The sequence below is a fragment of the Papio anubis genome, chromosome 2 (genome assembly GCF_008728515.1).
Source record: "Papio anubis isolate 15944 chromosome 2, Panubis1.0, whole genome shotgun sequence".
Lineage (NCBI taxonomy): Eukaryota > Metazoa > Chordata > Mammalia > Primates > Cercopithecidae > Papio > Papio anubis.
This window is the reverse complement of record NC_044977.1, coordinates 89,000,908-89,022,001: the sequence shown is the minus strand read 5'-3', so window position 1 is coordinate 89,022,001 and position 21,094 is coordinate 89,000,908. Positions and strand designations below refer to the sequence as shown.

The 21,094-nt window shown below is 44.9% G+C and overlaps 1 protein-coding gene across 7 annotated transcripts in view; it reads left to right on the top strand.

Moving 5' to 3' along the window:
* RAD54L2 (RAD54 like 2) overlaps positions 1–21,094 on the top strand; it is a 134,778-nt gene that overhangs the window by 46,542 nt on the left and 67,142 nt on the right. For 6 of the 7 annotated variants that reach the window (XM_021934363.2, XM_017955425.3, XM_017955421.3 and 3 more), the window contains one exon: positions 13,948–14,140. In XM_021934363.2, the coding sequence (XP_021790055.1) occupies positions 14,002–14,140 (139 nt within the window). In that variant the 5' untranslated portion in view covers positions 13,948–14,001. Of the gene's footprint in view, positions 1–12,418; positions 12,495–13,947; positions 14,141–21,094 lie in introns of all 7 variants that reach the window. The other variant, XM_017955424.3, reaches the window with a different exon arrangement.

Genomic DNA, 21,094 nt, shown 5'->3' with positions numbered 1-21,094 from the left:
ATGAGGTCGGGGCTTGCAGCTTCAGCTTGACTGGCCGGGCCCCCTGACCTTCACAGTTCTCTAGCTTCCACCAGGAGCTCTCTCTCACTCCCATTGTGGTGTCAGATTCGAGGAGCTGCCACACCATCCCAAGTGGTGAACATGACATTATCCAGTAAAGCCACAAATTTCTGGGGCTGTCTGAAAACCGAGCACCTTTGAGCTCCGTGCCAGCGCAAATCACTGGTGGAGAGTACTGAGCCTGGGATTCCTGCGGTCATCTTAAAACCATTTCCTTTGTATGCATACCGTGAGCTGCATGGCTGGGGCTAGCCTGCAAAGTGGCTTCGCACATCCTCACGCCGCCCTCTGCAGAGTTACTTTCACTTCTCTCAGCGGTCGGGTGGCGCTCGGGCCAGCCCCGGGTTTCTGCCTGCCCAGCCCGGGGGCTGAGGCCTGGGCCCGGAGGGGTACTGAGGGGGTTCTAGACAGTGGGCCCCTGCAGGCCGGTGAACAGGATGGGGCCGCCGCTTGGATTTCGCCACGAAAGTTCAATTTTAGCAGGGTCTAGAAGCACTGGAAGGGGACAGCCGGGTGAGGTGGGTTCTCAACAACCCGCTATGAGGGATATATGGGATTTGATCTGGCGAGCCTCTTGTAGGTAGGAAAATCTTTGACTTTACTCTAGAAGCATGAAGCAGGAAGTCGGAATGTCCTCTCGGGTGGCTACCCTACATCAAAGGCAGGCTATCTAGTACAGAGTAATTAGCTTTCCTTTCCATTCTATACTAAGATCAAGTGGCCCTTTACCACATTATCCTTAAAATGCTATCAAGGAGAGATAGGGAGGCTCTGGCATTACCTCAGCCAATTTGTAGTCTCTTCCCTGTAAAGGAGGTGTTTAAAAGGAAATCTCAAAGTGATAAATAATACCCAGCCACAAGCTACCAAAGCCTGCTAAATGTCTGTCGATAAAAATCTAAATCAGACGAGAGCCATGGACGCCTCCCACTGTCTCCGCTGGGCCGGCCCTGGCATCGGCCTCACTAGATCACCAAGGCTGGGGGCTTCCAGCTCCTGACCCCACCGCTGCAGATACAGGCCCAGGAAATAGACACAGGCAGAGAAACAGAGACAGCCGCCTCACCTATCAGCAGATCGACCTGGGTAGATCCATGACTAGGGAGGGGTCTGGGGCCTGTGGGAATCCCGGATTTGCTTCCCAGTATGTTGGGTGCCCAGACCAAGCTTGTTCCCCAAAGAAGACCACACCACCAGAGTCCAGGAGCCAAAGCCAAGCTGCAAGGATCTCTACGCAAAGTTCAAACTCTGATCCTCTCCCATTCCATAGCATACAAGAGGTCTCTAAACAATGGTGAGGTTTTACTTTTTGTAAGTCTTTTGAGAATAGGATAGTAGTTATAGAGGAAATAACAAGGGAATTCTTTTGGTTACAGCATTATAATTGGTTTAGATTTTGTTGGTACATTTAGAAGTTTTTCTATTGGTTCCTATTTCAGTAAAACCTCAAACGCTGTCCTTAATTTGATTTCTCTCCAGGTGGTGTTTGTCAGGGAAAATCTGAGATATATGGTGGGATGTGTCAAAATTGGGTCTAGGCTGAGAGATATATGTGTCGGTAATTTTGGGGCCCCAGAAGTTGAGAGATATATGGTGTTTGTACTGGGCCTGTGGAAATTGAGAGATATATGGTGGATGTGGTGCCTTGTAATAGGCCTGCTCAGGTTGAGCCCGGGGCTGAGGAATGTGCCTGATTTCTTTCAGGCCCACCAGTAACTTCTGACCAACCAGCTATGAATAGGGCATTCCCAAGACCCCTCCTCAGGTTTAATAATTTGCCTGAATGGCCCATGGAACTCAGGAACACACTTTACTTAGGTTTACCTGTTTCTCATAAAGGATAAAACTCAGGAACAGCAAAGTGGAAGAGATGCCAAGGACAAGGTATGGAGGGAGTGGAGGGCAGAGCTTCTGTGCCCTATCCTGGAGTGTCACCCTCCCAGCACTTTGATGTGTTCTCCAACTTGGAAGTGCTCTGAATCTCATTGTTCAATAATTTTTATATAGCTCAATTTCCAGCCCTGACAACCCTACTTCTTAGAGTTCAGTGGGTGGGACTGAAAGTTCCATCCTGTAGTCCCTGGTCATTCTACGGACAGGGTCTTTCTAGGACTTTCCAGTCCCATCCTGAGGCTATCTAGGGGCCCCACCCCTAAGTTTATTAGCATAAACTCTGGTGTGATCCAAAGGGGCTGATTATAAATAACAAAAGACACTCCTATCACTTAGGAAATTCCAAGGGTTTTAGGAGTTCTGTGCTGGGAACCTGGGACAGAGACCAAATATCTTTTGTCTTATACCCAAAACACCACAAAGGGCCTGCAGCTAACATTACCATTGATTTTAAACTGTGAGAAGCAGAGCCAAAAGAGTTTACTCCTGTCTTGAAGCTAAGTGCATAGAATGCCCAAGTCACTGGCAGAGTCACAGTGGAGAAGCGTTAATAACTATACAAATGCAATAATATTAGTATATTATTTTCTGTAGAATATTTTGAAAATACAAAAGTATGTATCACAACTTAGTAGTCATCCATTAAAACTTTTATTTGTAGTAGATACCAATTAAGGAAAAACTGTAGTCTAGAAACAACCTATATACCATGTAGGTGTAGCTATTTTAAAAGAATTAGTAATTGAAAAGCTAAAGTGACCAGTGTCAGCTCAGAAAATCAGCGGTGGTTGTTATTATTCTTATCGAGACGGGGTCTGAGTCTGTCGCCTAGGCTGGAGTGCAGTGGTGCAGTCTGGGTCCACTGCAACCTCTGTCTCCTGGGTTCAAGCGATTATCCTGCCTCAGCCTCCCAGGTAGCTGGGACTACAGGCACCCACCACCACACCCGGCTAATTTTTGTATTTTTAGTAGAAATGGGGTTTCACTGTGTTGGCAAGACTGGTCTCGAACTCCTGGCCTCAAGTGATCCACCCACCTCAGCCTCCCAAATTGCAGGGATTACAGGCATGAGGCGCTGTGCCTATTTGCATTATAAAAGGATTCATGTAGAATTCCTGCAAGTCTTATTTAAAAGCTTTGATTTGTTGAAATGCTATTTCCACAGAGCTTTTTGGGATCATGTCTGGTGAGTAGTTTGACTAGATATAATCTTTGTCACGGATTTGATACTGAATGTTCGTGCGGCTATGAAGGGCAAAACATCTCCTCTGTGCACAGCTTGTATTGGTCTGGGCTTGAAAGCACTCAGACTGAGCTCTGTGGCTCTGTGATAGAGCTCTCAGGAGAGGGAGGATCCTCAGAGGGCTTGAAATTTGAGAAGAGACTGGTAAGGGAGAATGGAGGCAGTGGTGATTGGGGAGTTGGAAGGATGAGACACTGAGCGTGGCTTGGCTTTTTTCCAAGCCTCTTCAGTCTCATTGTCTAGCAGATAAACCTGATCTGCTTTTAAGCTCTTCTGAACTCAGGGCTGATTTAGGCTTAGGGAATTCTGAGAAAAGTGGGCCCTCCATGTCCCTGCCATGTGGGTTCTTGTTTCTGTAGTCTTCTGTCCTCTTTATTTCCTTCCTTTCCTTCCCTCCCTTCCTTCCTTCCTTCCTTCCTTCCTTCCTTCCTTCCTTCCTTCCTTTTCTTTCTTTCTTTCTCTCTCTCTCTCTCTCTCTTTCTCTCTCTCTCTCTCTCTCTCTCTTCTTTTCTTTTCTTTTCTTTTCTTTTTTTTTGAGTCAGGGTCTTACTCTGTCACCCAGGCTACAGTGCTGGGGTATGATCATGACCCACTGGAACCTTGAACACCTGAGCTCAAGTGATCCTCTGGCCTCAGCCTCCCAAGTAGCTGGGACTATAGGTGGGCACTAGCATGCTGGCTAATTTTTAAATTTTTTTGTAGAGATGGGATCTCACTATGTTGCCCAGGCTGGTCTCAAACTCCTGGGCTCAAGTGATCCTCCCACCTTGGCTTCTCAAAAGTTCTGAGATAATAGACATGAGCCACTCTGCCTGGCCAGTAATCACCATCTTAAGAAGTTAGAGCTGTGTGGAAAGACATAGGACTCACAGGTCGAATGGTAACATACTACATACACAGGAGGAAACACACACACAAACAAAGCCTTTGTTCACAAGCAAATAATTTCTTTCTCATTCTTGCGTCATCCCCTGTATCCAGAGATCTTATTTTTTTCCTCTTTTTATCACTTCATGTTACACTGGTCTGATGTTTTTTGTTTTGTGTGTGTGTTTGTGAGTGAATTTTTCAGAGCTCAGCATTCTAGAGGGTGGAGCGGTGTCTGTCACACAGGCTTCTTATAGCTCAAACTGTTGTCCCTGCTTTAGCTCATCTCTTTCTAATTGTTCTCTACCCTCCACCCCCCACAACTCTGCTGTTTTTTTTTTTTTTTTCCTGCTGGCCATGATTCCATGGAGAAGGAAACGAACCTTTCATTTGCTCCCCTCAGAATGGCCTTCTAGAACTTTACGTCTATTTACTCAAAACATCTGGGAATAATCCTGTACGGTTGTGCTATTCAATGACTTCCTACTTGAAGGGCCTAAGCCAGGGAAGTCTTGAGGGGGGCCACAGAGAACCTCTCAGCTCTTGCCCATTTTAAACCAGTTGTGGATAGCAGATTCAGTGGTAAAGGTAAAAAGTTGACTTTGCAAATACAGCATTAACTTCAGTCATTGAGAAAGCTTGCCTTTGATGGCTACTTACGTATATAAAATAACCTATCAATAACACATTTGTAAAATACATATATCATTTATGTATCAGATTAATCTTATATTTTGTTGTTGTTGTTTTTGTTGGTTTTTTTTTTGGAGATGGAGTCTTGCTCTGTTGCCCAGGCTGGAGTATAGTGGTGTGATCTTGGCTCACTGCAACCTCCGCCTCCTGGGTCTCAGCCTCCCAAGTAGCTGGGACTACAGGCGCCCGCCACCACGCCTGGCTAATTTTTTCTATTTTTAGTAAAGATGGGGTTTTACCATGTTAGCCACAATGGTCTCAATCTCCTGACCTCGTGATCCACCCGCCTTGGCCTCCTAAAGTGCTGGGATTACAGGTGTGAGTCATTGCGCCCAGCCTGTTGTTGTTTTGAGACAAAACACTATTTTGTCTCACTGTTTCCCAGGCTGGAGGGCAGTGGCACGATCACAGCTTACTGCAGTCTCAACCATGGGCTTCCCAGGCTGGTCTTAAACTTCTGGACTTAAGCATTCCTCCCATCTTGGCCTCCTAAAGTGCTGGGATTGTAGGCATGAGCTACCATGTCCAGCCTATTTGAAGACAATATGGAACAGTTCAGATATTTTATGATGTTCACATGTAATTTGGTCCTCTGCATATTAGATTTTTAAAACGTAAAAATTCTTGGTTGGGCGCGGTGGCTCATGCCCGTAATCCTAGCACTTTGGGAGGCTGAGGTGGGTGAATCACCTGAGGTCAGGAGTTTGAGACCAGCCTGATCAACATGGCGAAACCCCGTCTCTACTAAAAATGCAAAAAATTATCCGGGCATGGTGGCAAGTGCCTGTAATCTTAGCTACTCAAGAGGCTGAGGCAGGAGAATTGCTTGAACTCGGGAGGTGGAGGTTGCAGTGAACCAAGATTGTGCCATTGGACTGTAGCCTGGGTGACAGAGCAAGACTCTGTTTAAAAAAAAAAAAAAAAAGTAAATTTTTTTTCTTTGTGACACCTGAAAATTTGAGGGAGGAGATCATAGATCTTAGAGTTTTGTAGTCTTAGAACAGCAAAGACTAAGTTTTTTGTTTTGTTTTGTTTTGTTTTTGTTTTTTGAGACAGCGTCTTGCTTTATCTCCAGGTTGTAGTGCGGTGGAGCAATCTCTGCCCACTGCAACCTCCACCTCCCGGGTTCAAGCGATTCTCCTGCCTCAGCCTCCCAAGTAGCTGGGATTACAGGCACGTGCCACCATGCCCAGCTAATTTTTGTATTTTTAGTAGAGACGGGGTTTCACCATGTTGGCCAGGGTGGTCTCGATCTCCTGACCTCGTGATCCGCTCACCTCGGCCTCCCTAAATGCTGGGATTACAGGCGTAAGCCACCGCGCCCGGCTGACAAGTGGTAGCTTCTTAAAGGTTAATTGTAATACAGAGTTTGAAAAAATTACCTGAAGAAATTTTTTTGTACTTTGTTAACATAAAAATCCATTTTTTATCTTGCGCTTTGGATGGCTTTTTTTGTTGTTGTTTTTTAATTGGGGTAGCCTCTTGAGCCAGAGTGGGCTCAGAGATGCCCTGAATGTCTCTTTAAACTATAATTTTGACATTGTAGTTCCATTGAAAGGGTCTTGGGGACTCCCAGGGGTTCCTGGGCCATACTTTGAGAATTGCTGTTTTAGAATCTGGAAGAGATCTTGAAGATTAACTCAGGCCCATTTCTCCCTGGGTTGGAATAAGAGGAGTGATTGAAGCTGAGGGAGGACTGACTTGCACAAAGTCATGCAGCTAGTTACTCATAGAGCTGTGGCTGGATTTAGGTTTCTTGACTGATTCTGTAAATATGTGTCTAGTGCTATGTGAGGTTCTGATTCCCTGGGGCCAGGCTCCATCGTGCTATCTTTCGGAGGTAGTTGTCTCCTGTGGAGAGAGTTGTCTCCTGTGGCCCTGGTCCAAGTCTTGAATGCATTTGTTCACCTTTTGTTTCTTATTTTCTCTTAAGTTTCAAATTGCCAAAATCATCTTTATATTTCCAAGTAAAATGTTGAGCTGTTATGTCAGTTTAGCTCTGTGGCTGCTTTGTGTGATCTAAATTTTTTTAAAGTAACTGATAGACACTCAAAAGGCATTGGGCTACATGGAGGTTTGAAGTATGCATTGGGTGTGATTGGAGTAGTGTCTGTTTTGCATAGGAAGGTGTTTGGAAAGAACTTTAACAATCCATGGTGGATCTCTCAGCAGACTGGAAGAATTCTGTGGGTACTTGGTGAGTACTATATAGTACTACATATACTATATATATATATGTGCTGTATATACTATACTATATATACTCTATGGAGTAACTGAACTCTTTCTTTTGTCTTTAAATTATATAAATTCCTTGTCTAATTTTTTAAGGGTATTGACCAAAGCTTTGGACTGAATGTTTTCCTGATGTTCTTTTTAAAAAATTTTTATTTATTTATTTATTTTTTGAGACTGGCTCTATTACCTAGACTGGAGTGCAGTGGTGCAATCATGGCTCATTGCAGCCTTAACCTTCTGGGCTGAAGTGATCCTCCCATCTCAGCCTCCCAAGTAGCTGGGACTACAGATACACACCACCATGCCTGGCTAATTTTTGTTGTTGTTGTTGTAGAGATAGGGTGTTCCTATGTTGCCCAGGCTGATCTCAAACTCCTGGGCTCGAATGATTATCCTGCCTCAGTCTCCCAAAGTGTTGGGGTTATAGGAGTGAGCCACCATGCCTGGCCTGTTTTTCTACTCTTTTTTTTTTTTTTTTTTTTTTTTTGAGACGGAGTCTTGCTCTGTCACCCCGCTCTGTCGCCCAGGCTGGAGTGCAGTGGCGCGATCTCGGCTCACTGCAAAGCCCGCCTCCTGGGTTCCCACCATTCTCCTGCCTCAGCCTCCCAAGTAACTGGGACTACAGGCGCCCGCCACCAAGTATGGCTAATTTTTTGTATTTTTAGTAGAGATGGGGTTTCACCGTGTTAGCCAGGATGGTCGCGATCTCCTGACCTCGTCATCCACCTGCCTCAGCCTCCCAAAGTGCTGGGATTACAGGCGTGAGCCACCTTGCCCGGCCTGTTTTTCTACTCTTAAAAGACTTTCTTCCCCTTGTAAATTAGCTCAAATCCAGTGTTTTGTGTAGATATTCTTCAAGAAAAAAACAAGTCATTTGCGCTTGCCGTGGACTTGCTTTGAGATCATTTGACAGAGTTTAGTACTACTCAAGGTCACCAAAATTAATGAGGACATGGCAGTCTGGGAAGGATCCTTTTATTTAAAAGGAACAATCATGATGCTATCAAGGACCATAATGACATCTTTGAAATTTCATGAGCTGCCTCACAATGATGAGACAGCGTGTGTGCTCGGAGTCTTACGATTTCAATGTGAACTCTGCAAGTCTGGTGGTCTGCGTTGTGAACAAAGGCTTTGTTTGTGTGTGTGTTTCCTCTTGTTTATGTCCTAATATCCCCACCTTGCCATGCCTCATGTCTCTAAGGGCTGTGCCTGCATGATTAATTCTGCTGATTCTTGGCCAGGTACCACTCTACTGACAGGTGTTGTTGTCTTTGAACTTAGCAAAGCCGAACAACATTTTCCTTCACTCTCAAGATTGCCATGAGGTGCTAGGTTAGGATTGTCTGTGGGTTTCTTAATAATTACAGCCTCTTTTTAACAAACCCAATATATTAAACTGCAGACTTATTAAAACACTTAGGGGTTGAATATTTGCTTTTCAGAGTGGTCCTCTTTAGAATTCCTTTAAATAGCTAGTTCTCCAGTTTCATTAAAATATAATTTGATTCCCAGAATTTGCTTTGTAGGAACACAGGTCCTCATTAAGGTGCAACATACCCATTATTGCTCTTGTGGTTTCTATGCATTAGAGGCAGAGCTCCTTGTCACTGGAGATTGAAGCAGTGTTTTCCCTGGAATGAGGAGCAAATGAGGGAGATGGATTATTTTCTTTATCACCCCCCCTGCCCCCCACCACCAACCATGTCTGTCTAACAGTTCTAAGAGCTGAGTACTGAATCAAGGCTGCCTTGTGTTCTGAAAGGCTATGCCCCCATAGAGGTATGTGTGTGTGAGGGTGAAGCCCCTTAGAGACAGAATACAGTTGACTGCTGCTGCCCACCAAGGCCAGCTTTTCCTCTGCCATTTTCACTTGTTGCCTGGGCTCAAGTGATCCTCCCTCCTCAGTCTCCTAAGTAGCTGGGACTACAGGTGCACGCCACCATGCCCAGCTAGTTTTTGTATATTTTGTAGATATGGGCATCGCTGTGTTGCACAGGCTGATCTTGAACTCCTGGACTCAAGCAGTTACCCCACCGTGGCCTCCCAAAGTGCTGGGATTACAGGCGCGAACCACCATACCAAGCTCTTTGTTGCCTTTTTTTTGGACAGGGGCCGGGGAGTCTCTCTCTGTTGCCACCACACAATTTCTTCCCTAGAATGACAGGCATTCAGATTACCTAAAAGTACTTGCTAATTAAAAATGGTTCTCTAAAATCAGCCAAGCACACTGCAGAGAAAACACTCTTTTTTTTTTTTTTTGAGATGGAGTTTCACTCTTGTTGCCTAGGCTGGAGTGCAGTGGCGGGATCTCAGCTCACTGGAACCTCTGCCTCCCGGGTTCAGGCGATTCTCCTGCCTCAGCCTCCTGAGTAGCTGGGATTACAGGCATGCACTACTATGCCTGGTTAATTTTGTATTTTTAGTAGAGATGGGGGTTTCACCATGTTGGCTGCGCTGGTCTTGAACTCCTGACCTCAGGTGATCTGCCCACTTCGGCCTCCCAAAGTGCTGGGGTTACAGATTTGAGTCACCGTGCCCGGCCAAAACACTCTTATCTCAAGGAGTCTAGGATGAAAGAGAGGGGTTATGCTGATTACAACTATTGACTTCCAAACACAGAGTAGTTATTGATGAATATACTAACATTCAGAAATAAATTTCACTGCAAATATTAAGAAGTAAATTTTACTTCCAAAGTTGTTGATAGCTAATTGATTTACTACTTCCTTTATGAACCAGTGACACAGGATAGTTAGTTATTACTTTCTTTCTTTCTTTTTTTTTTTTTTTTTTTTTTTGAGGCCAGTCCTCTGTCGCCAGGCTGGAGTGCAGTTGCGGATCTCAGCTCACTGCAAGCTCCGCCTCCCGGGTTAGCCATTCTCCTGCCTCAGCCTCCGTGGCTGGGGCTGAAGCGCCCGCCCGCCCAGCCCGGCTAGCTAGTTTTTTGTATTTTTTAGTAGAGGCGGGGTTTTCACCGTGTTAGCCAGGATGGTCTCGATCTCCTGACCTCGTGATCCGCCCGTCTCGGCCTCCCAAAGTGCTGGGATTACAGGCTTGAGCCACCGCGCCCGGCCCTTTCTTTTTTTTTTTTGAGACGGAGTCTCACTGTGTCGCGCAGGCTGGAGTGCAATGGCGCGATCTGGGCTCACTGCAAGGTCCGCCTCTTGGGTTCACGCCATTCTCCTGCCTCAGCCTCTGGAGTAGCCGGGACTACGGGTACCTGCTACCACGCCTGGCTAATTTTTTGTCTTTTAATAGAGACGGGGTTTCACCCTGTTAGCCGGGATGGTCTCAAACTCCTGACCTCGTGATCTGCCCGCCTCGGCCTCCCAAAGTGCTAGGATTACAGGTGTGAGCCACCACGCCCGTCCGCATAGTCATTTCTACACAGATTTAAAATCTGCCAGGTCACTAAGTGAATGGTAGCTCAGCATTAGTTATATGAATTTGTATTTGTTGATCACATTTCTCCCCTGTCCCTTAATGCCCTTTGCAGATGTTTTTGAAAGTGAGTTATTAATGCAAAAATTTAAATTTTATTACTAGATCCTTTCACAGCTGTTTTTTACTTTGTCTTAAGAGGCTAAGTACATGAACCATCTGGACACACGTACTCTTAATTCCTGTTATTTCTAACTCTGAACAATCCTAAAGTTCTAGTTTTCCAAAACTCTAAATAATCTAGTTTGCTTTTCTTCTTCTCTGTTCAGGAGAAGATAGATGTTATGTTTCAAATTATCTGAAGCTTAGTAAGAGATTGCAGTTCTGCAGTACTTTTTATGTTAAATGACTAGAGACTTGTACTTCAGTTTTTATTTTGGGAGATAGGAATTTGAGGATGATCTGATTGTTGATGTATTTATCTACAGCAGTTTGTCTTATAAAAGATGATTTATGGCGGGCTGGGTGGCCCATGCCTGTAGTCCCAGCACTGGGAGGCGGGGCAAGGCCAGGATCACGAGGTCAGGAGGATGAGACCATCTGGCTAACTTGAGAAGTGAAACCCGTCTACTAAAAATACAAAAACTAGCTGGCGAGGTGGCGAAGAGCCTGTAGTCCCAGCTACTCAGGCTGAGGCAGGAGAATGGTAAACCGGGAGGCGGGCTGAGTGAGCTGAGATCAAAGCCACTGCCTCCAGCCACAAACAGGCTGAGACTCCGTCTCAAAAAAAAAAAAGATTATTTATGGCCGGGCTCGGTGGCTTATGCCTGTAGTCCCAGCACTTTGGGAAGCCAAAGCTGAGAAGCGGATCAGGAGTCAGGAGATGAGGAGACCATCAGGCCTACTTGGGTGAAGCCCATCTAAAAATACAAAAATTAGCGGGTGGTGGTGAGCCTGTAGTTTCCAACTCTGGGGAGGCTAGAGAGGGCAGGAGATGCGTGAACCACTGGGAAGGCAGGCTTCCACGGTGGCCAGGTGCACCCTCCTGCACTCCATCCTGGGTGACAGAGTGGGAGACTCCCGTCTCAAAAAAAAAAAAAAAAAAAAGATTATTTATGGCGGGCTGGTGGCCCCGCATGCCTGTAGTCCTTGCTTTGGGAAGCCAAAGGCGGATCACGAGGTCAGGAGATGGAGACCATCCGGGCTAACAGGGTGAAGCCCATCTGCAAAATACAAAAATTAGCGGGTGTGGTGGTGTAGTTTCAGCCTCACGGGGAGGCTGAGGCAGAGATGAAGTGAACCTGGGAGGCGGGCTTGCGGTGAGCCAAGATTGCACCTCTGCACTCCATCCTGGGTGACAGAGTGAGACTCCGTCTCAAAAAAAAAAAAAAAAAAAAAAAGATGATTTACCTCTTCTCTGATTTTAGTATGAAAATTTGAGCCTGGGTGCAGTGGCTGATGCCTGTAATCCCAGCACTCTGGGAGGCCAAGGAGGGAGGATCACCTAAGGTCAGGAGTTTGAGACCAGCCTGGCCAACATGTTAAAACCCCGTCTCTACTAAAAATACAAAAATTAGCTGGGTGTGGTGGTATACACCTGTAGTACCAGCTACTCGGGAGGCTGAGGCAGGAAAATCGCTTGAACCTAGGAGGTGGAGGTTGCAGTGAGTCGAGATCGTGCCACTGCATGCCAGTCTGGGCAACAGAGTGAAACTGCATCTCAGAAAAAAAAAAAAAAAAAAGAGAAAAGAAAAGAAAATTTGAAATATACAGAAAAAATGGAAAGAATTGGCCAGTGAACTTACTAGTTAACATTTTGCTATATTTATTTTATCACAGAGCTACCCAACTAGCCACCTCTTTACCATGGTTTTTTTTTTTAAACCCTCAAGAAGGAGTGACCTTTATAGCTAATGGTAAAGTGATGAGAGACAAACGGACATGCACAGTACCTGACACATGGTAGACATAATATAGCAGGTTAACAAATGACGGACTGAATGTGAATGAATGAATAACTTGGGTAAAACATAATTCTAGCTCCTGAGTACTCCCAGCCACTCCTCCTCTGCTGTTGGTGCTCACTCTACCTGGAACACACTCCCTCCAGATGTCGGTATGGCTTTCTTCCTTTCTTTTGGTTTCTGCTCAGTGAGAACTTTACTGACCTCCTCTATATAAACTAGCAGCTCCTCCTGCCACACACCAGCCTTCAGTACTCCCTGCATGCTTTGTTCTGCTTCCTTCTGTGTCCCCAAACTCTAGAATAGCACCTGCGATTATATACAGCTGTTCCTCCACGTACAGTGGGGTTACATCCTGATAAATGCATCGTAAGTTAAAAATATTGTAAGTTGAAAGTTTGTTTAATACACCTACCTTACTGAACATCATAGTTTGGCCTAGACTACTTTAAAGATGCTCAGAACACTTAACACTGTCTTAGCCAGGCATGATTGTATGTGCCTGTCATCCTGGCTACTCAGGAGGTCTTAAGCAGGAATATTGCTTGAACCCAGGAATTTGAGACTGCAGTGATCTATGATTGCACCACTGTACTCCACCCACACTCCAGCCTGGCCAACAGAGCTGGACCTTGTCTAAAAATAAATAAATAAAATAAAGAGCACTTACATTGTCTACAGTCAAAATCATCTGGCAGCACAGAAAACTGCATACTTTATGATAGCATGGTGGATTGGAAGCTCGGCTCGTTGCCGCTACTCAGCATTGCCAGAGAGTATAGTTTCATATGTTACTAGCCTGGGAAAAATTTAAAATTTGAAGTACAGTTCCTACTGAATGTGTGTCATTTTCGCACAATTGTAAGGTAAACCATTGCAGGTTGGGGACTCTGTGTGTATATATATGTACATATATATATATACACACCCACACATACATATATATACACACACACATATATGTATATGTATAAAGAAATATAGAGAGTTGGTGCTTAGGAAACAGTTGATGCAGGAAGGAATGAACAAATGGGAATTTCAAGGTTTATAGTTTTGTTGTTATTGTTACTTTAAGGTGTTTTCTTGTCAAAATAGCCAAGAGATGTTTGAGCTATGCAGTCACCAAAACATGACTCAGAGCCAGTACACTCATAGAGAATGTTGTGATTTGGGTACGGTTAGCTTTCCTTTCTTAGAGAAGTTCCAGGGAATTCATGTTCAGCATTTTTTAATTTGTTTTTATTTTGGAGACAGAGTCTCACCTTGTCGCTCAGGCTGGAGTGCAGTGGCGCCATTTGGCTCACTGCAACCTCTACCTCCCTGGTTCAAGCAATTCTCATGCCTCAGCCACCTGAATAGCTGGGATTACAGGTGTGTGCCACCATGCCTTACTAACTTTTGTATTTTTAGTAGAGATGGGGTTTCACCATGTTGGCCAGGCTGGTCTCGAGCTCCTGACCTCAAGTGATCCACCCACCTTGGCCTCCCAAAGTGCTGGAATTACAGGCGTGAGCCACTGTGCCCAGCTGGCAGTTTTTTCTTTGAAAGACTTGTGCTTCTAAGCAAAACCCTTGGTGATTCTGATGTCTCTTATCCTCCTCCTAGCACCCCTGCAGTGGACCATGAGTCGGTAATGCCCACTGAGGACCTCTGGGAGCCATGTCAGACGAATCTGCCTCAGGGAGCGATCCAGACCTGGACCCGGACGTGGAGCTGGAGGATGCGGAAGAGGAGGAGGAGGAGGAGGAGGTGGCAGTGGAGGAATGTGACAGGGATGATGAAGAAGACCTGCTGGATGGTAAGTGGGCTCTACTGAGTGGCAGAAATTGCCTTATATTTTCCTCCAATGGAATTTTTGCTGGGAGACTTTGGTGTTTCCAGTGGGATTTCTTAGGCCATCCATAGTGAGAAGACACAGACTAGGAACTGAGATGCAATGAACTCAGCTGCTCTTTCCTAGGAAGTGGATTGTTGTTCCTCCACATAAGCTTTGTTTTACTGCTGAAAGAACCTTTAGCCTTTAGCTTGTCTCTGACAGATTTATGGACTCAGGTCCAGAGATTCGAGTGTTACATACTTGCCCAGGTTATGGAGGAGTCAATGGCAGAGTCCCTATGGTAAGACTTTGCAGTCTGGAGGCCATGGGCTCTTCAGGTAGATGTGAGGGTAACTGTGAGTGGTCTGTAAGTTTTCTGAAATTACACATACAATTCTGCTTGTGTGCACATGAGAGAATTCCCCAGGCAGAGATTCTCAGACAGTTTCACGACTTCAGAAAGGTCACTGCATCTCCTGCAGTGCTGCTCTACCTCTTAGCCATTCCAGTGACTATAAATTGCTCCTACTGGGAGGGTACTGCATGTCCATAGCTGGTAGGCCCCCTTTTGATACCTTCTATTTGGTTTGCTCAGCTCACTCCTTTCTTTGCCCTCAGCTTCTTGAAATGGCATTGGACTTTTAATGTTCAGTCTAATGTTAGGTCATTTGGCCAGCCACAAGACTTCTCAATTAATTCCAGCCTTTTATGGCATGGGATTTAGTTGTTTGTAAGCTTCCTACTGACTGAGGAATAGGGTTTTTGTCTGTTCATAGCAGACCCCCTAGTGGAACTGAACGTTGCATTAGATCATCTAATTACTTGAATCTGAAGGAACATAGGAAAATGCACTCCTGCCATTCTCCAGATTCCAGGAGGATGAGCACTGATCCTCCGTCTTTGCTGATGTTTACTATCTTCAGTTCTCATTCATCCTAACAGCTGTCATGTGGCTTGGGATCCATTTGCCCTCCTTTATACTGTCTAGAAGCCTCTCTCCATTTCTGCAGGGAAATGACCATTCACTTTTATCCCCCCAATAGCATTTGCTGTCCATTGCTAGCTTATTCAGTTGGAGTCTTATTTCTAGAAAGTAAAATGAATAGAAACAATGGAAGACAGTAATGTTTGCTTGGTTCTTATTATTCCTGAGATAATGTTAGAGTCCCTAGGTGTCAACATCACTTTTTGCTTTTCATCATTTGGGTTCTCATAACTGTATTTACAGACACCCTTAGAACTCCCATCAGGTTTAGATTGGATTTTAGATGCTTCTGGTGAATGTAATGGATATATACACACCGTCTTCCCTGTTGGCTTCTTGGAATTCTCTTTTCCTTGTAAAATTGTTAATTATTCAAAAATTATGATATGCTTCTACGGACTTTACTATTATGTAGAAATGACAACAATTTAATTGTGATTTGTTTCAGAATAGTGTAGCTGTGCAATTTGATTGTTTTTTTTTTTTTTTTTTTTGAGACAGAGTTTCTCTCATTGCCCAGGCTGAGTGGAATGGTGCCAACTCAGCTCACTGCAACCTTCACCTCCCGGATTCAAGTGATTCTCCTGCCTCAGCCTCCTGAGTAGCTGGGATTACATGTGCCTGCCACCATTCCTGGCTAATTTTGGATTTTTAGTAGAGATGGGATTTCTTCATGTTGGTCAGGCTGTTCTCGATCTCCTGACCTCAGGTGATCTGCCTGCCTTGGCCTCCCAAAGTGCTGAGATTACAGGGGCAAGCCACTGTGCCCAGCCTTAAATACTTTTTTCAAATTTTGAAATGACTCATTTTTATTGAAGTTCAGAGTGGGATAAACAAACGTCCCATTAGGCACTATGTCCTGCTGTGCTCTGCTAGGTTAACTGACTTCTTGGAATTTGACTCATGGACCATCTTTTATATTTCACTACAGTGTTAGAGCCACAAAAGTAAAAGTGATACTTCTGTTACTTGTAGTGTCTTTTACCCTATTTTACCTCTTAAAGCTTTTTTTTTTTTTTTGGTCGGCCCTGGCTGGAGCGCAATGGCGTGATCTTGGCTCACTGCAGACTCTGCCTCCCAGGTTCTAACAATTCTGCTGCCTCAGCCTCCTGAGTAGCTGAGATTACAGGTGCCTGCCACCACGCCCAGCTAATTTTTGTATTTTTAGTAGAGACGGGGTTTCTCCATTTTGGCCAGGCTGGTCTTGAACTCTTGACCTCAGGTGATTCACCCACCTCGGCCTCCCAAAGTGCTGGAATTATAGGTGTTAGCCACCAAGCCCGGCCTAAAGCTTTTCTTTTCCTCTCATGTTGAGCACTCTATGCAATTTTCCTGAAAAATCCAAGACCTGCCTACGTCTTTAGTCTTGTCCTTGCTGCCATCCCGTAGTCATGGGTAGAGCAGCTAGCTATTCTACCATTAAGAGTATCTGTGAATAGGCTGGGTGCAGTGGCTTACACCTGTAATCCCAGCACTTTGGGAGGCCAAGGTGGGCGGATCACGAGGTCAGGAGATTGAGACCATCCTGGCTAACACGGTGAAACCCTGTCTCTACTAAAAATACAAAAAAAAAAAAAAAAAAAGCCAGGCGTGGTGGGGGGTGCCTGTAGTCCCAGCTACTCGGGAGGCTGAGGTAGGAGAATGGAGTGAACCCGGGAGGCGGAGCTTGCGGTGAGCCAAGATCACGCCACTGCACTCCAGCCTGGGCAACAGAGCGAGACACTGTTTAAAAAAAAAAAAAAAAAAAAAAAAAGAATAGCTATGAATAATCTAGTTTTAGTTGGCGTAGTGTGATGTGGCCTTTTTGTTTTCTTAGAGCAGTGGTTCTCATCCTGTTATGATTTTGCTTCTTAGGGAACAGTTTACAATGTATGAAGACATTGGTTGTCAGGATTCTTGGGGATAGGGTAGGGATGTTACTGTCTTCTTGTGGATAGAGGCTGAGGATGCTATTAAACATCCTATAATGCATAGGAGAGCCCCAAGCTCACCTCAAAAATTATCTGTCCCAAATGTCAATAGTACTGAGATCTGAGAAACCCATTTCACAAAGGAAATTTACTTCAGCCCTTTTTATTTGAAGTTTCATTTCTTTTTTTTTTTTTTTTTCCCCCCGAGACGGAGTCTCGCTTTGTTGCCCAGGCTGGAGTGCAGTGGCGCAATCTTGGCTCACTGCAAGCTCCACCTCCTCGGTTCATGCCGTTCTCCTGCCTCAGCCTCTGAGTAGCTGGGACTACAGGCGCCCGCCACCATGCCCGGCTAATTTTTTGTATTTTTAGTAGAGAACGGGGTTTTATCGTGTTAGCCAGGATGGTCTCGATCTCCTGATCTTGTGATCCGCCCGCCTCGGCCTCCCAAAGTGCTGGGATTACAGGCTTGAGCCACCGCGCCCAGCCTGAAGTTTCATTTCTAATGGATAACCATAGCTTACTTTTATATTGTTTGTCATAGTTTACACAAGCATGTGAACAATCTTATTCTTTTCAAAAAACTGTCTTTTGGCTTTGGTATATTGTGTTTGTTTTCTTTGTAATTTCTACTTTATGATTTTCTTTTCTATTTCTTTTGGGTTTATTTTGCCTTTCTTTCAGACTTCTTATGAATGTGTGTAGCTCATTAATTTTCAGATGTTTTTCTATATAAGTATTTAAAGCTTTCTTTCAAACTTCTTAAGAATGTGCATAGCTCATTAATTTTTAGATTTTTTTCTATATAAGCATTTAAAGGTATAATTTTCCCTATAAGCTTTAGCTCCGTTCCCCCATAAGCATTTTGACACACTTTATCATACTTAATTGTCTTTCTTTTTTATTTTCCTTTTTTTTTTTTTTGAGATGGAGTCTTGCTCTGTCGCCCAGGCTAGAGTGCAGTGGCGTGATCTCAGCTCACTGCAACCTCTGCCTCCTGAGTTCAAGCAGTTCTCCCACCTCAGCCTCCCGAGTAGTAGCTAGAATTACAGGCATGCACCACTATGCCTGGCTAAGTTTTTGTATTTAGTAGAGACATAGTTTCACCATGTTGGCCAGGCTGGTCTCAAACTCCTGACCTCAGGTGATCCGCCTGCCTCGGCCTCCCAGAGTGCTGGGATTACAGGCATGAACCACCATGCCCGGCCCATACTTAATTGTCTGGATAATCTTGTGTGTTAGGTAGGGTAGATACATTTTACATATGGGGAAACTGAGACTCAGAAAGGTGAGTGGCTTACTCAGTATAACTTAACAAGAAAGTGGCAAAGCTAGACTTTTGGTCTTGAAGGCAGTGCTCTTTTTTCAAACCAATGCTGCTTCTGAGACCATAGATTCTTTTTTTTTTTTTTTTTTTTTTTTTTTTTTGAGACGGAGTCTCGCTCTGCCGCCCAGGCTGGAGTGCAGTGGCCGGATCTCAGCTCACTGCAAGCTCCGCCTCCCGGGTTCACGCCATTCTCCTGCCTCAGCCTCCCGAGTAGTTGGGACTACAGGCGCCCGCCACCGCGCCCGGCTAGTTTTTTGTATTTTTTAGTAGAGACGGGGTTTCACCGTGTTAGCCAGGATGGTCTCGATCTCCTGACCTCGTGATCCGCCCGTCTCGGCCTCCCAAAGTGCTGGGATTACAGGCTTGAGCCACCGCGCCCGGCGACCATAGATTCTTACAATACCCTTTCCTGTGATAGTTTTGCTTTCTTTCCTAGTTTCTGCTTTGAGGGAAGAAGGTGATTGTTGATTATTGTAGAGCAGAGGTGGAAGGACAGTTAGAAGTAACTGCAGGTATAAGGCAAAGTAGAAGGCAAAGTATGGCAAATGCTAAGGAATGATGAGCTGTCTTATGTACTGGACACAAGACGGGGATCACTGGAGTGAGACTAGAGAGATGACCTATGGTCAGATAGATCATGGAGTAGTTTAGAATTTGCTTTATAGGCAACATGGAATTGATGGGTGCTTTTCTTTTTTTTTGAATGGAGTCTCACTCTGTCATCCAGGCTGGAGTGTAGTGGCACAATCTTGGCTCACTGCAACGTTCACCTCCCAGGTTCAAGCGATTTTCCTGCCTCAGTCTCCTGAGTAGCTGGGACTACAGGCACCCGCCACCACACCCTGCTAATTTTTTGTATTTTCAGTAGAGACAGGGTTTCACCACATGGGCCAGGCTGGTCTCAAATACCTGACCTCAATTAATCCACCTGCCTCAGCCTCCCAAAGTGCTGGGATTACAGACGTGAGCCACTGTGCCTGGCCGATGGGCACTTTTACTGAGGAGCATCCATCAGACCTTTGACTTCAAGAATGTTACTCTAGCACTGCATCAAAGACATGGCCTGTATTGTAGATAGGCAGGATCAATTAGGTCTGTAGTAGAACTCTATGGGAAAGGGTAATGAGGATTAGAACTGTTTGTGTCAGTCAATCACACAGGAGAAGTAAATGGTCAGACTTGTTGCATTGGATTTTATAGGACTTGATGACTTACTGGATTTGTGGGGCAGATTGAAGAGGGATGGGTAAAAGCCTAGGAAGATGATGAGATCTTTTACAAAGGTGGGATGAACAGGATAGAGTGGATGGGGGAGTGAAAGCTATTTTTGGCTTTACTACAATAAGTTGGGGCATTGTTTCCTCCTTGATACTGACCTTTGTATGTTGAGTAGTGGGATAGTAGTGCAAGAACTGGTTATTATAGAACACAGAGGTTTGGCTGTTGGAGAATAGCACCATGACTTTTATCTTCAAACCAACCTTCAAGTGAGGAGAAGATAGTTCTTTTTGTTTATAACATGTTAAAGGACCCATGACATGTTGTGAGACATTTTAGATTTGGTTTTTCACCCCCCTCTTTTTCTTTTCTCCTGATATCTGTCCTTAGCTTTCTCTATTCTTTCAGAATAGTAGGGAAAGTAGGGTGTTAACACGTTTAGGGTCTGTTGTTATTAAAGGTAGAGGTTCAAAATTTGATACCTCTGGGATTGGCTTTCCTTATGTGATGGTTTTTCTTTCATTCATTCATTCTTTTTTTTTTTTTTTTTGAGATAGGGTCTCACCCAGGATCACTCAGGCTGGAGTACAGTGGCATGATCACGACTCACTGCAGCCCCCCCAGGGTCAGGTGGTCCTCCCACCTTAGCCTCCCAGGTAGCTGAGACTACAGGCGTGCGTCACCATGCCCAGCTAATTTTTAAATTAAAAAAATATATATTATTTTATTTTGAGATGGAGTCTCACTGTGTTGCCTGGGCTGGAGTGCAGTGGAGCTGTCTCAGCTCACTGCAACCTCCGCCTCCCAGGTTCAAGCGATTCTGCTGCCTCAGCCTCCCAAGTAGTTGGGATTACAGGCATGTGCCACCATGCCTGGCTAATTTTTGTGTGTGTGTTTTTTTTTGTAGAGCTGGGGTTTCACCATGTTGGCCAGGCTGATCTCAAACTTATGACCTCAAATGATCCACCCACCCCAGTCTCCCAAAGTGCTGGGATTACAGGTTTTTAAAATTTTTTTAAAAAATAGAGACAGGGTCTCTCTATGTTGCCAGGCTGCTCTTGAACTCCTGGCCTCAAGCAGTCCTCCTGCCTTGGCCTCCCAAAAGTGCTAGCATTACAGGCATGAGCCACTGCGCCCAGCCTGGCTAATTTTTTTTTTTTTTTTTTTTGCAGAGACAGAGTTTTGCCATGTTGCCCAGGCTGGTCTCAAACTCCTGGACTCAAGCAATCTGCCTGCCTCAGCCTCCCAAAGTGCTGGGATAACAAGCGTGAGCCACTGCACTTGGCCTGGTAATGGTTTTGGGGCTCCATATTTTCTTCTAGCTTAGCTTCAGGTCCAGTCTATTGCCCCACATGAGGTACTTTGGAATATTTAGATGAAAAGAACTCCTGGAATAATCCAGCCTTTATTTTAAAAAGTTTATTTCCAGTTGCTGCTTAATGTATGTTCCAGTGGATGTGAAAGTGTGGAATGGTTGGATACATGTCACAGGTAGAGTC